The 15,516-nt window shown below is 42.8% G+C and overlaps 1 protein-coding gene across 1 annotated transcript in view; it reads left to right on the plus strand.

Annotated features, from left to right (window-relative positions):
* Nucleotides 1–515: 515 nt before the first annotated feature.
* BTBD1 (BTB domain containing 1) overlaps nucleotides 516–15,516 on the plus strand; it is a 50,210-nt gene continuing 35,209 nt past the window's right edge. Inside the window, exons 1-2 of the mRNA XM_012449381.2 lie at nucleotides 516–916; nucleotides 14,272–14,428. Coding sequence (XP_012304804.1) covers nucleotides 516–916; nucleotides 14,272–14,428 — 558 coding nt within the window. The remainder of the gene's footprint in view (nucleotides 917–14,271; nucleotides 14,429–15,516) is intronic.

The following is a 15,516-nucleotide window of genomic DNA, read 5'->3' on the forward strand; positions in this document are numbered from 1 at the left end:
GCCCCTCCACTTCCAGACGAAACACTCCTCGGGACCTGTCCTAGATACACTACGAGGGCGCTGGAGCTGGTGATGAGGGGCCTGCAGGAAGAAAGAGGCAGGAGTGCGAGCCGCCTGCAGATCTGCGATGCATCTTAAAATTACAAATTCTCAGACCCTACCCCAGACCCACTGAGTCAGAATATCCAGGGCACGGAGCCTAGGGGTGGGTGGCCGTGGGCCTGGCCGCACCCAGCCTGCAGAAGCTCCACCTCTAGGAGCGCGGGACTTGGACGAGCACCCCACGCCCCTGCCTTCGGGCAGCCAGAGCCCCCTCCTGTCCCACCTCCCGCGGCCGCGCTCAGCGGCAACCCCGGCGTTCGGGGGCGCGCGCAGTCAGGGAGGGGCCGGCGGAGGCGCTAGGCCCCCGGAAGCGCCTTTCCCGGAAGGCAGGGAGGCGGTGCCGGCCTCCGGAGGCGGTCTCGGCGATGGCGGCGGCGTTCTGTCCCTAGCCCGGGGAGCCGCGCAGCTGGAGGATGGCCTCGCTCGGGCCGGCCGCAGCTGGGGAGCAGGCGCTGGGGGCTGAGGCGGAGCCGGGCCCCGCGGGGCCGCCGCCGCCGCCCTCGCCGTCCTCCCTGGGGCCCCTGCTCCCCCTCCAGCGGGAACCTCTCTACAACTGGCAGGCGACCAAGGCGTCGCTGAAGGAGCGCTTCGCCTTCCTCTTCAACTCGGAGCTGCTGAGCGATGTGCGCTTCGTGCTGGGCAAGGGCCGCGGCGCCGCCACCGCCGGGGGCCCGCAGCGCATCCCCGCCCACCGGTTTGTACTGGCGGCCGGCAGCGCCGTCTTCGACGCCATGTTCAACGGCGGCATGGCCACTACGTCGGCCGAGATCGAGCTGCCGGACGTGGAGCCTGCCGCCTTCCTGGCGCTGCTGAGGTGAGCGGCGGCGCGGGCCGGGACGCCCCCGGGGGTCCCGCCTGCCCCGACTACCCGATGACCTTGGGCTGGGCTCCTCTGAGCCGTCCGGGGCCTCAGTTTACTCCCGAGCCGCTGATGCTCCGGAGGGTCGAAATCTAAATCTGTGAGCCGGACGGCTCAGTCGTCGGCTGTACATAGTTCATGTCTCCTCCATCCACCTAGCGTGCGTTTTACCATTGAAAGGCGCTTCGCATTCCAATTGTAGATTGTCGCCCAGGCTTCAGAATTAGACAAGTGGTAAAGACAGAGGGACAGATCAGGATCACTGATTGCCCATTTGCAAAGTTGTATGTTTTCGTCTGGGGAAAGAGAGTAGTTGAAAAGTCTTGCAGGACTGATGTTTTGGGGTTGTTGTCACCCCTCCCCTTTTTTTGAGACGGGGTCTTGCTCTGTCTTCCAGGCTGGAGTACAGTGGCGCGATCATGGCTCACTGCAGCCTTGATCTCTCCGGGCTCAGGTGATCCTCCCACCTCAGCCTCCCGAGTAGCTGGGACTACAGGTACGCGCCACCACGCCCGGCTAATTTTTTTTAATTTTTGATCGAGATAGGGTTTCACTGTGTTGCTCAGGTTGGTCTCGGACTCCTGGGGTCAAGCGATCCGCCCACCTCAGCCTCTCAAAGTGCTGGGATTACAGGCGTGAGCCACTGTGCCTGGCCACTTTTTTGTTTTTGTTTTTCATTAACGTATTAGTTGTCAAGACCCAGGAAAGTAAATACCAAAACAGGTAAGTGAGGCTTTACCTGCTCGTGTTTCTGCACACAAGGTCACATTTGCTTATAAATGAATCCCTCCCTTGGTGTTAAGAGTTTGCTTGTTGGTTATTTGAGGATAGTAGATTGACATCTGATGAATTTTATTTAGTGGAAAGATGTGATTGTTTGGCATTATTAGCTTTTAATCACAGCCATGCTGTTAGAGAGGTTTAAGTATTGTTTTCCCCAATTTTACAAATGGGACTGAGGCCCAAAAGAGTCAAGTATCTTGCCCAGGGTAACAGCTAACTCACACTGAAGACCATGTGTATTTCATTATACCAAGATGGTTTTAAATAGCTGCCTGAGTAGAACGTGTTTTTATTAAAGTGGCAGAGTCTTGGGTAGTGCTGAAGCAAAAACAGGCAGGTCAATGGGACAGGATTAGGTACAAAGGCTCACAGTTGAATCAGAAAGAACAACAAGAAAATAAATGTAAAGTTCACACAACTAGAAACAAATACTAAGATTCCATTGACAAATGGATAAAGGACAGGATAGATAACTTAGAGAAAGAAAAAATACAACTAATTAACGAATGTTTAACCTGCTGGTAATTAAGAAGTGCAAATTAAAAGAGAGTGACATTTTTTTCCTTCCATTTGTCCCACCAGAAAATTTAAAGGTGACATCTGAGCAGCATTTTCTGACAAAGATGATGGTAAAAACCGTTTTAGAAAATAGTTTGATGCTATAGATTTTCTTTCCGCGTGTAAGAAAGCCTTCAAATACTGAAAAAATGTTTCATACAAAAATATTTACAACATTATTTATAGTAGTGAGGAAGTAGCTGTAGTGAATGGTTAAACAGTGATCGGTCCACTTGATGAAAAATAATGCAGTCACTAAATATGATAGATAGCACTTGAAATGGCACCATGATTACAACGTGAAAAGATGGGACAAATGTACCTAGAGACAAGGATAAAAGGAAATATACAAAATGCTAAGCAGAGCATGTGGAGTAGTAAGATGAAAGTACCTTTTTCTCTTCTTTTCTCTTTGTTTCTGATATTTTCTGTAATTTAGTTCAATTACATTTATAAAGGGGCAAGGACCTCAAAAGCTAGGATCCAGGTAATTTTAGTTTGAAGTTCACCAGGAGGATTGGGTATAGTTCATTTGGATTTTCTAGACTAGATGTATTTTTCAAAATGATCTGTGGGCCATCTGCATTATAATCTTCTGGGGTGCTTATGAAATGTGTAGATCCCTTCCTCGTTATAGTATCATAATATTTGGAGGTGAGACCTTGATAGCATTTTTAACACTCTCCCTAAGCGGTACTTATACCAGCTAAATTTGAGAACCACAAATCTAAAACTTTGGGGGCGAATTTTTACTTTGAAAAAATATTGAGATTACTAGGATAAGAATGTAGAGGAAAAAATGCATATTTCATATTTTCACTGAAGCTGCTAATTAGTCCTTTCCCATCAATAGAAAATAAGGTAATTTTAGAGTGTTTGAAATGTAGGACAGTGCAAATTTTTTTTTTTTTTTACATTTTTAAACTTTTTCATTTTTACATTTCAAGGCATTGTATTTATCCTTCAGGTTCTGGTCATTGTTCTATTTTGAAATTGATATCGGGACTGATTTCTAAACTTAGTGTTGGCTGGCTGTGTAACATAGATGTCATAAGTCAGCTACATGACAAAAAGATGCCTGACAGTACTTGCTGAGTTGGAAAAGCAGGGTTGTTTGGGCATACATGTAAAAAAATTAATGTTACTTACAGGCTTATGAACTTAAGTTTGAAGCCCTTAAAGAAACTGCATGCTTTGAACTGCCTGACCTTTAAGTGATGTTCTTCAGTTGTTTATTTGACAGATACTATATCCCTCCCTTTTGGGGTGCTTGTGAAAACAGTGAGTCGCTATTGTAGGTGTTTGGGATACAGCAGTAAACAAAAAGTCCTTGCCCTCATGAAGCACATAATCTAGTAAGGGGAAATTAAAGATACAATGTCAAGTGCTGATGAAGGTTTTGAAGAAAAATAATGGAGTTATGAGAGAAGGAACATCTCAGCAAGGAAGCGCATTGTTTTAGGCACCAAGGATCTCCTATTGGAGGAACACAAGAGTGAACCAGTGTGCTTGAGCACAGTAGAGGGAAGTGGTAGAAAATGAGGTCAAAAAGAAGGCCAGGCAGGATTGCGCAGGGCTTTAGAGACTGAGAGGACTTTTTTTCAGCTGGTATGTGATGGAAGGCCTTTGCAGAGTTTTGAATGGGGGTGGGAAGGTAGAGGTGGTGGCAGGTGGCTGTGATCTGATTTACATTTTTAAAAAACAAACGCTTTCTGGCAGTGGTTGGAGTAAAATAGGCAGCAAGGTGATAGATGAGGAGGCTTTTGCAGTAGTCCAGGCAAGAGGTGATGGTGAGTTGTACCTTGTACCAGGGAAGCAGCAATGGGTATGATGAGATGTGGTCAAACTCTGGGTATATTTTTGAAGGTACAACCAAGAGGACAAGTAGGGTCTAGGGTAGACAGAAATATTAATTTGGAGGTTAGGGAATAGCTTGCTGAACATACATTTGAAAGTTAAGAGTGAATGGTATTTAAATTGGGAGACCAAGTGAGATTACCTGGGGAAGGAATATAGATTGTGAAGAGAGGTACAAGGATGAGCTCTGGAATCTTCCAATATGTAGAGATGTAGCCGAGAAGAAGCATAAAATGAAACTGAGAAGCAGCCGTCAGTGGAATTAAAAGAGAAAGCAAGGCGCATAGTATCCTGAAAGTCAAGTCAAAACATTTCAAGAAAGAAGTGGGAAACGTTGTCAACTATGGAAAGTGGTCAGTTATGCTAAATACTGTTGAGAGTCAGGTAAAATGAAGACATTGAATTGATGTTTAGTCTTGACAAGACAGAAGCTATTGATAACCCTGCCAAGAGTGATTTCAGCTGATTAGAGTAGGCTGGGGAGAAAATGGGAGGTAAGGAGCTGGAGACAGCTAGTGTAAACAATCCTCTCAGGAGTTTTGTTGCCAAGGGGAACAGAGAATGACGTGATGGCTGGAAGGGGAAGGGAACGGGGTAAGTGTTCGTCAGGATTCTGTCCTCAGCTGTCATCCTTTCTCCCATTAACTAAAGTGAGAGCTTTATGCACTCACCCTGCCACCTGTGTCTCCAAAGCTCTATTTAGCTCCGGACCCTCACTTCCAACTGGACTGTCGCAAAGGAATGTTTTATACCCATGCAGATGGACATGTTATTAATAAAAATAGCTGACATTTCATGAGTGCTTACTGTGTGCCATAAATTGTTCCTAAGCCCCTTTGTGATCTCACTTAAATTTCAGAAAAATGCTTTTGAGGCAGGCATACTTCTTATCGCCCTCCAGTAGCTTTTGCCATATTAATGCTATAAATAAAGCAACCCCCCCCCAAAAGCAATAATTTATTCTTGCTTATGATTTTGTGGGCCAGCTGGGAAGTGACTTAATGGGCTTAGCTCCAAATTGTAGTTTGGTTTCATTCCGTTCTACACGTTTCTCGTCCATTTTAGACCATTCCTGAGAATTTTACCTGCCTCTGTCCATTTTTTTCTGCATTGCTTCAACCAGACCACTTAGACTTAACTCTCTCCATTCACCCTGTTAACACTGATCTCTCCAATATACATTTATTGTCGTATGATTCCCCTGAATCTTTTAATGACTTCTTTTTACCTGCAAGATGAAGTTTAAACACTTCAGCAGTACATGAAACCTTTGTGATTTGATCTCTCTTCCTCTCTGTCCACTCAGTATTTCAACCCTAATTACTAATGGCTTTTTTCTTGTTTTAGTGCCTGCCTTCTAAGGCCTCCTTACCTTTGTACTTCCCAGTCTTTCTGCCAGGGCTCCACACTTAATTACTACTGTTCAGATAATCTTCAGGCTTTACCTCCTCTATAAAAATTCCACCCACAGGCAAAATTGCACACTGCTCATCTGATCTCTCACAGCATGTTTTGGTTATCTGTTGCTGTAGAACAAATCACTGGACTACCCAGTGACTTAAACAACTGTTTTATTATCTTTTTTTTTTTTTGAGACAGAGTTTTTCTTTTGTTGCCCAGGCTGGGGTGCAATGGCACAATCTTGGCTCACCGCAACCTCCGCCTCCCTGGTTCAAGCAATTCTCCTGCCTCAGCCTTCCGAGTAGCTGGGACTACAGGCACGCACCACCATGCCCAGCTAATTTTTGTATTTTTAGTACAGACGGTTTCACCATGTTGACCAGGATGGTCTCAATCTCTTGACCTTGTGATCCACCGCCTTGGCCTCCCAAAGTGCTGGGATTACAGGCATGAGCCACCGTGCCCAGCCTGTTTTATCTTTTACAGTTGTTTGGGTTGACTGGAATCACCTGGGTGGTTTGTCATCTGTGTAGCTGTAGTCAGATAGCAGCTGGGGTTGAACTCATCTGGAGGCTTGACTCAGAGTCTGGGATGGCTGAGCCTTTTTCCCTTTCCGTATTAAGCCTCAGGTCCTCTTCAGGAGGCTTCTTCAGTTGGTCTCTCTAGCAAGGTAGCTTGACATCTTGAGTCATGGCTCTCAAAAACACAAAAGCAGGAGCTGCCAGGCATCCTAAAGGCGTAGGTCTGAAACTGGCACAATTCACTCTGTCACAATCTGTTGGTTAAAGGGGCTGACACGGGGCCAACCCAGATTCATCATGGGACAAATCCATGTAAGGGCATGAATACTAGAAAGCATGATTTCTTGGGGCCATCTTTAGAGATTAGTTATTAGATATGGGTGCCTAATATATACTTCTGTTATTAGGACATTAGTTTTTAATCATTTTCAGTATCAGACTGTAGTCATGTGCCACATAATGGCATTTTGGTCAACAGTGGACACAAATAAGATGGTGGAGCCATAAGATTATAATACATTATATTTACTGTGCATTTTCTATGTTTAGATACACAGTACTCACCATTGTGTTAAAGTTGCCTGCAGTATTCAGTACAATAACATGCTGTACTGGTTTGTAGCCCAGAAGCAATAGGCTGTACCACATAGCTTAGGTGCGTAGTAGGCTATACCATCAAGGTTTATGTGAATACACTGTGACTATTGCACGATGATAACATTGTCTAACAATGCCTTTCTTAGACTGTATTCCCATCATTAAGTAATGCATGACTGACTTTTTATGGGCAAAGCTATCTTACCCATATTTTTATCTCTAAGACTGTTACAATGCCTACTATATAGTCCCTCAATAAACATTTTTGAGTAAAACGAACAGATAAATAGTGATACAAAGTTTCTTATACATGATCTTGTGATTATTCATGTATAAAATCAAGTTTTCACCTTAGGCTTTTAAAATTATTTTATTTTATTTTGTTTTTTGAGATGCAGTCTCACTGTTGTCCAGGCTGGAGTGCAGTAGCACGATCTTGGCTCACTGTAACCTCTGCCTCCTGGGTTCAAGCAGTTCTCCTGCTTCGGCCTCCCGAATAGCTGGGATTATAGGTATGTGCCACCATGCCCAGCTAATTTTTGTATTTTTAGTAGAGATGGGGTTTTACCCCATTGGCCAGGCTGGTCTCAAACTCCTGACCTCAGGTGATCCACCCACCTTGGCCTCCCAAAATACTGGGATTATAGGCATGAGCTACAATACCTGGCTTTAAATTTTTAATTAGATTAAATGTAACCTAAGCTTTATTTGTTTATTTTTGAAAACTATTAATTTTGAGGGGAAAGTAGGACTGATTTGAGGACATGTAATCATTTTTCTGTGTTTTTGTCCTTAGAGGTTATATATGAGAGTTTAAATGGTCACTTTAAAATACAAAGAAATTCAGATCACAAGTAGACTTGAAATTTAAAAAAATAAATAAAATACAAAGAATTGTGGTAATGTCATGTTGAATCTTTATATTTTAAGAACCTTGGCTTAGTTGTTTTTTTTTTTTTAAATATTATAGAAACTAATAATTAAATAGAATGTAGAGGAAATCTATACATATGAACCAAGAGGATTCATGGGTTTTTGTTTTGTTTTGAGATGGAGTCTTGCTCAGTCACCCAGGCTGGAGTGCAATGGTGCGATTTTGGCTCACTGCAACTTCTGCCTCCCGATTCAAGTCATTCTCCTGCCTCAGCCTCCTGACAGGCACCCACCACCGCACTCGGCAAATTTTTGTATTTTTAGTAGAGACAGGATTTCACCGTGTTGGTCAGGCTGTTCTTGAACTCCTGGCCTCGTGATCCACCCACCTCTGCCTCCCAAAGTGCTGGGATTACAGGTGTGAGCCACTGTGCCTGGCTGGATTCTTGGATTTTTTTTTTTTTTTTTGAGATGGAGTTTCGCTCTTGTTACCCAGGCTGGAGTGCAATGGCGCGATCTCGGCTCACCGCAACCTCTGCCTCCTGGGTTCAGGCAGTTCTCCTGCCTCAGCCTCTTGAGTAGCTGGGATTACAGGCACGCGCCACCATGCCCAGCTAATTTTTTGTATTTTTAGTAGAGACAGGGTTTCACCATGTTGACCAGGATGGTCTCGATCTCTTGACTTCATGATCCACCCGCCTCGGCCTCCCAAAGTGCTGGGATTACAGGCGTGAGCCACCACGCCCGGCATGGATTCTTGGATTTTTAAGTAACTTTTTTTTATTAGAAATGAAAATATTTTCCCTTTCAACATTACATAGACACCTGTACTGAATTGTGTAGTCAATTAACATGTATTTATTTAGACTTAAACACATGCCCACAATGTGCCTCGTGCTGTATTAGAAAATAAATTAAAAATATAAGATACACAGAGATCCTTTTCTTGTTTATTGTCCAGTATTTATTTTTAATTTGCAATGTACCAAAAAGAACTTAAAATATCTTAAAAGAAACACAAAGGTAAGAAACTAGAGTCAAGGGTGAAGCTAATAGAAAAATGTATGCTGTCAAGCTGGCTACAGTGACTCAGGCCTGTAATCCCAGCACTTGGGGAGGCCAAGGCGGGAGGATTGCTTGTGGCCAGGAGTTTGAAACTAGCCTGGGAAACATAGCAAGACCCCAGCTCTACAAAAAATAAAAAAAAAATTTGCTGAGCCTAGTGGGATGTGCCTGTAGTGTTAGCTGCTTCAGAGGCTGAAGCAAGAGGATCCCTTGAGGCCAGGAATTTGAGAATACAATGAGCTATGTTCATGCTACCACCCTCCACCTGGGGGACAATAAGGCCCTGTGTCAAAAACAAAATGTACGCTATAAGTAAGCAATAAACTTAGTTTTAATTATCTTAGCAGCTAATGCAAAAAGAGAAACTTGGTGGACAGTAATTATTCATAGATTGAAAACAAGGGAACTGCTTAGGAGATGCACAAATCTAATAATTAGATGAGTTTAAAAAAAAAGGGATCTCCTTATGAGATCCCTTCATATAGAAGACATGGCTGTAATGAAGTGTCTTCAATCTGTATCTTCAGATACATAGTTGTTTTTAAAAAATGTTCCTTGATATAAGCCAAAGGTATATTACCAAAGAATAATTTGATGAAAGCAATTTGAATAGGAGATCTCATACAAAATAATATAAAATCACTATTCTCTCGTTTCTGGAGTGTACTTCCCACCATCTTTTTAGTCTTTTAGATCTAATCTCAAGCAGAAATTTCTCTACAGACCTTTTCCAGATCTCCTTAAGTCAAAGCCCACATAGATTTTCATAGAACCATATATCGGTTTGTGACACTTGCCCTCTTCATGTAAATCTACTCAAGGGCAAATGGTGATAAAGGCCTCACGTTTCCGCTCTGTTTTACAACTCGAGTAATTTTTACCTGACAAAAATAAATAAAGGCAGGCATGTAAAGACTTCTAGACTTCTACCTTGTCCTTAAAAATGTATTTATTTATTTTTTTGGATTCTCACTCTGTTGCCCAGGCTGGAGTGCAGTGAGGCAATCTCGGCTCACTGGAACTCTGCCTTCCAGATTCAAGGGATTCTCCTGCCTCAGCCTCCCAAATAGCTGGGATTACAGGCATGTGCCACCACACTCAGCTAAGTTTTGTATATTTAGTAGAGATGAGGTTTCACCATGTTGGCCAGGCTAGTCTCAAACTGATAGCCTCAAATGTTCTACCCACCTCGACCACCCAAAGTGCTGGGATTACACACATGAGCCACCACACCCGTCCTAAAACAAAAATTTCATAGGTTTCTAGTTAGAAGGGAATTGAGGATGCTGTTAGCATTCTGTCTCTCTCAATTAAAATGATTATTAAGAAATACAAAAAAAAAAAAAAGGTAAGTTCATTATAATGAAGAGAAAAAGAGAGGTTGGAAAGGCCAACAGTGTAGAAAGGGACAAAGAAGTTGGAAGCTGGTTGATGGATGAATCTGGAGCCCAGAATCCAGAGCTTTCAAAGCTGCAGCAGAGCTGGGAGTACCTTTCCTGGCAGAACCCCGACAAAGTTCTTGGCTATGAGTTGGAAGTAAGGAAGGTGGAAATGAGAAGGTAGTGCCAAAACGTGGAAACTAATTAAAGCCTGTGTGTAGACCATCCCCTTAACCAGTCGCAGACTTACTCCCCATGACAGTGGACAGGCTTTTTGAGATAAATTGAACAGACTGCCTGAGAAGAACTGGGACTGCTCGATATGGCTTTGGAACCCCTGAGTTAAGCTCTCTTCATAATGGCCCTGAGGGGTCCTTGCCCTAAGGGCTGGCTTCCCACTCTAATGCCAGGTGCCAGTCAACAAGCCTCCCACATACGCAGAGCTCCCAGCCAATCTTTCTGTTTTGGAGAGAGTTTTATCTTCAAAACAGACCAGCTGCTTAGCATAGTGAAGTTGGAGACAGTGTTTAATCATCTGACATTTAAGGAAAAGCAGAGCATGAATGACAAATACTAAGATAAACACAACAGCTGATCCTAAAGGAAACTTTAAAAACTTTGGTTAATGTCATCTTGGAGACTTCGGAAAGTTTTTGCATTCATAAAACCAGGACATCATGCTGTGGAGAAAAAAGGAATGATTACGAAAGAAGCAAGGATTTGTAGAAATTTAAATGTGATTGCTGGGGAGAAAAATAGGAGGGCACCAGAAGATAATGGTGAGGAACCTTCCAAAATACAGAGGGAAATAATGATAAAAAATAGGAGACAGCATACAGATAAATAGCTAATAATTACTGAGGCAAATTTTTTGTCAGGCATTATTCAAAATGCCTTGTGTTTTAGTGTATGTTAATCCTCACAACATTATGAAGTAGGTACTGTTATTCTCATGTTTTTAGAGAAGCAGGCATCGATGATAACTTGCTTAAGTCACATGGCTAGCAAGTGACAGAACAAACCCAAACCCAAGCAGTCTATTTCCTCTTGGCCTTATTGTACGGCTCTGAAAACAGTCGGAAGCTCAGAAATGATGCCTTACGGTAAACAGTTGCTTCCTCAGCCTTGGTTTTCTTGTTAAAATGCAGGGAACAGCACCTTCCTTCCATGTGAAAGGATTAAATGAATTGGCATTTGTCATGTGGCAGACACTCAACAAACGGTAGCTTTCTCTCTGGTTTTATTCATTCGTCTCCCTTTGGCCATGAAGGACTGTGCCTTCCTTAGTTTTTAATTCCTTGTATTTATCACAGAGTATGCTACATAATCTCAAGTGAGTATGATGAGGGTGATACAGTTGACTGAGGAGTCTCTAAAAGGAGATTTCAAGGGGAAAAAGTATGTAAGAAAAATGTGATCCTGAAAAACAGTACCCTTGCCTTTGAACCTGAGATATAGGGTAGTATACCTCCACTTGAGGTAGTCGTAAAGATGACTGATCAGAGGAGTGCCAGGATTTGGTTAGGGTGGGGAGTGGGGGATGTAACAGGCCAGTTTCATTGTGCATGGTGATTATGGCCATCGGAATAAAATAAGGAACTTGAAAGGTAGAGGGTAGGAACATGAAATCAAACTTAACTTTCCTCACTTACCTCAGCATAATAAAAGTACTCTGAAAGAAGATAATGGGTTTTCCTTAACCCGCATTTTACAACTTTGGTACTGGAAATACAAGTATAGTTAGTGTTCTGGGAGCTTATATCCAAGGCTACTTGGATCTGAGTCTTCCGGGTAAATAATCTTAAAACATTTTTTTTCTAAAGTGTTCTTATGTCTTTAAGTATCACCAAAATGAAATAATGGTTCTTGCTGGATGCGGTGGCTCATACCTGACATTCCAGTACTTTAGGAGGCTGAGGTGGTCTTGAGGTCAGGAGTTTGAGACCAGCCTAGCCAACATGGTGAAACCTGGATTCTACTAAAAATACAAAAATTAGCCGGGTGTGGTGGTGCATTCCTGTAATCCCAGCTACTCGGGAGGCTGAGACAGGAGAATCACTTGTACCTGAGAGGCGGAGGTTGCAGTGAGCCGAGGTTGTGCCACTGCACTTTAGCCTGGGCAACAGAGCGAGACTGTCTCAAAAAAAAAAAAAAGAAAGAAAGAATGGTTCTTAATGCCATACTTCTCCCGTAGCCTCAGCTATCATGAGTGGAGCTGAGAGCTGGGCAGTAAGCACAAGGCTCCCTGAGGAGCCGCAGAGGGGGACCTAAAGATGATACGCACAGCTCAAGTGTAGTTGAACAAGAAGCACCCAGGTCTTCACTGAGAATCCGCTTTTTCTCAGTTCTTTTTTAAAAAATAAATTACTATTTATTTATTTATTTATTTTTGAGACAGAGTCTGGCTCTGTCACCCATGCCAGAGTGCAGTGGCATGATCTTGACTCACAGCAACCTCTGCCTCCCAGGTTCATGCAATTCTCCTGCCTCAGCCTCCCAAGTAGCTGGGATTACAGGCAACTGCCACCACACCTGGCTAATTTTCATATTTTTAGTAGAGATGGGGTTTCACCATGTTGACGAGGCTGGTCTTGAACTCCTGACCTCAAGTGATCCACCCGCCTCAGCCTCCCAAAATGTTGGGATTACAGGTGTGAACCACTGTGCTCGGCCTGTGTTTTTAAATTTTATTTTAGGCCAGGGCAGTGGCTTACGCCTGTAATGCCAACACTTTGTGAGGCCGGGGAGGGCGGATCACAAGGTCAGGAGATCAAGACCATCCTGGCTAACACAGTGAAACCCTGTCTCTACTAAAAATACAAAAAATTAGCCGGGCGTGGTGACTGACATCTGTAGTCCCAGCTAATTGGGAGGCCGAGGCAGATGAATCACTTGAACCAGGGAGGCAGAGGTTGTAGATTGCGCCTGGGCGACAGAGCGAGACTCTGTCTCAAAATAAATAAATAAATAATTTTTAAGTTCCGGGATACATGCGCAGGATGTGCAGGTTACATAGGTAAACATGTGCCATGGTGGTTTGCTGCACCTATCAACCCATCACCTGGACATTAAGCCCAGCAGGCATTAGCAATTTATCCTGATGCTTTCCCTCCCTGCTTTTCTCAGTTCTATAAAGCTGATTTCTCTCTCAACATACCAGTTAGGAGGAGTGAACTAGGAGGAGGGCAACATTGGGCTGCTAGATAATATTTTTAGAGAAAAATTGGACCTAAATACTACAAAGTATGTAGCAAGATGGAGTCATTTAATATATTATTAAGTTGCTTCATTCCTTCCAAGCCCCAGTACTCTAATCTGTGGTCATTATGCTAATTCTGGGATAACAATAAAAGATTAGAAGATGCCCAGAATAAGAAGGCACTATTAGCAAGAAATCAATGAATATTTTAACATTTAGAGATGTGACTTCAGCTACCTGCAGATTTAATTAAGTGAACATCTTTTGATGAGGGAAAGATAAGTGAACCACTGTTGTCCTAAGCAGCAGTGGGGTGCTACAAAGAACTCCGAGGATGGCTTGGAGACATAGATTTGTCTCATGATAAAGTAATAATAATCCTCAGGATTAAGTAAGAATAAAATGAGGTGATGTATGTGCAAATGCCCTGTAGATTGCAAAGGCTAATACAGATTTATTTTTATTTCAGTAGTTTTTTAGGAACAGGTGGTTTGTGATTACATGGATAAGCTTTTTAGTGGTGATTTCTGAGATTTGGTGCACTTGTTACCTGAGCAGTGTACACTATACCCAGTGTATAGTCTTTTATCCTTCACTCCCCTCCCACCCTTCCACCCCCACCCCCAGTCCCCAGAGTCCATTATATCACTCTTATGCCTCTATGTCATGATAAAAATTTAAGATTATTTTTTGGTTTGCTCATTATATTTTAAAATATTCTCCCAGCACTTTGGGAGACTGAGGTGAGAGAATGGCCAGGAGTTCAAGACCAGTCTGGGCAATGTGGTGAAACCTGTCTCTATAAAAAATAAAAAATTAGCCAGGTATGGTGGTGTAAACTTGTAGTCCCAGCTACTTAGGGAGCTGAGGTGGGAGGATTGCTTGAGCCAGAGAGGTTGAAGCTGCAGCGAGCCACTGCACTCCAGCCTGGAGTTGATCAAGACCCTGTCAATGGATGGATGGATGGATGAAAATGCAAAATAATAAGAATAAATATTCCTCAGAGATTTAACTCTGATGGATTGCTTATCTAAAACATTACTGATCATCTCTGCAAGTGTGCCAATTGCTTTCCAGATTTCTGTATTCTGATGAAGTTCAAATTGGTCCAGAAACAGTTATGACCACTCTTTATACCGCCAAGAAATATGCAGTCCCAGCCTTGGAAGCACATTGTGTGGAATTTCTCACCAAACATCTTAGGGCAGATAATGCCTTTATGCTACTTACTCAGGTAAGTAAATGTAGCTAGGGTATGTATCATTGTAGTTTAAAAATTGAGTAAACTATATATGGGTATTTAATATTTCCTGGATAATTAATTCTAGCTTATAATTTTAAAGTATATTTAATTATTTTTATAATACAAATCTGGGAAATATGTCAGATCCATAAGATTTTAGAATTGAAAAGTATAAGATTTTAGAATTGAAAAGTATCAGATTTTAGAATTGAAAAGTGTATTAAAGGCCATGCATGGTGGTTCATGCCTGTAATTCCAAGACTTTGGGAGGCTGAGGCGAGTGGATCACTTGAGATTAGGAGTTCAAGACCAGCCTGGCCAAATGGTGAAACCCCATCTCTACTAAAAATACAAAAATTAGGCGGGCATAGTGGCACAGGCCTGTAATCCTAGCTACTCAGGAGGCTGAGGCAGAAGAATCACTTAAATCGGGGTGGGGAGGTGGACAGCCTGGGAGACAGAGCGAGACTCCATCTCAAAAAAAAAAAAGCATCTTAGAGTTAATACAGTGCTGAATCATACAGGTGAAGAAGCTAAAGCCTTATAAGTGGGGTGTTGTGACTCAAAGTTAGATAGCTATTTAGAACTAGAGTTGAGATTGAGATCCAGTGTTGTTTCTGCTCATGATTGAGAGTATAAAAGCATGAGATTTTATGAATGTCTTTGTTCTCAAATTTTGCTGTATCTGGAATAAAGATGGAATATTTCAAGTCCTGAGAAGTTCCAAGATTCATGAGCTTTGGGCCTATAATCTGGAAACTTGCTGATTCACTCCTGAAGGAGTTAAAGTTTTAGGTTTATATGAAATATTCTTTTTCTGACATTTTTAAGTTTTCACAAAGTATAGGATCCATATTGAAAACTACATATATTGTGACCGGGCATGGTGGCTATGCCTTTAATCCCAGCACTTTGGGAGGCTGAGGTAAAACCCAGTCTCTACTAAAAATATAAAAATTAGCTGAGCGTGGTGGCACATGCCTGTAATCCCAGCTACTTGGGAGACTGAGGCAGGAGAATCATTTGAACCTGGGAGGCAGAGGTTTCAGTGAGCCGAGGTCACACCATTGCAGTCCAGC

The sequence above is a fragment of the Aotus nancymaae genome, unplaced genomic scaffold (assembly GCF_030222135.1).
Source record: "Aotus nancymaae isolate 86718 unplaced genomic scaffold, 86718_ANA_hifiasm-v0.15.2.pri h1tg000064l_0, whole genome shotgun sequence".
Classification (NCBI taxonomy): Eukaryota; Metazoa; Chordata; class Mammalia; order Primates; family Aotidae; genus Aotus; species Aotus nancymaae.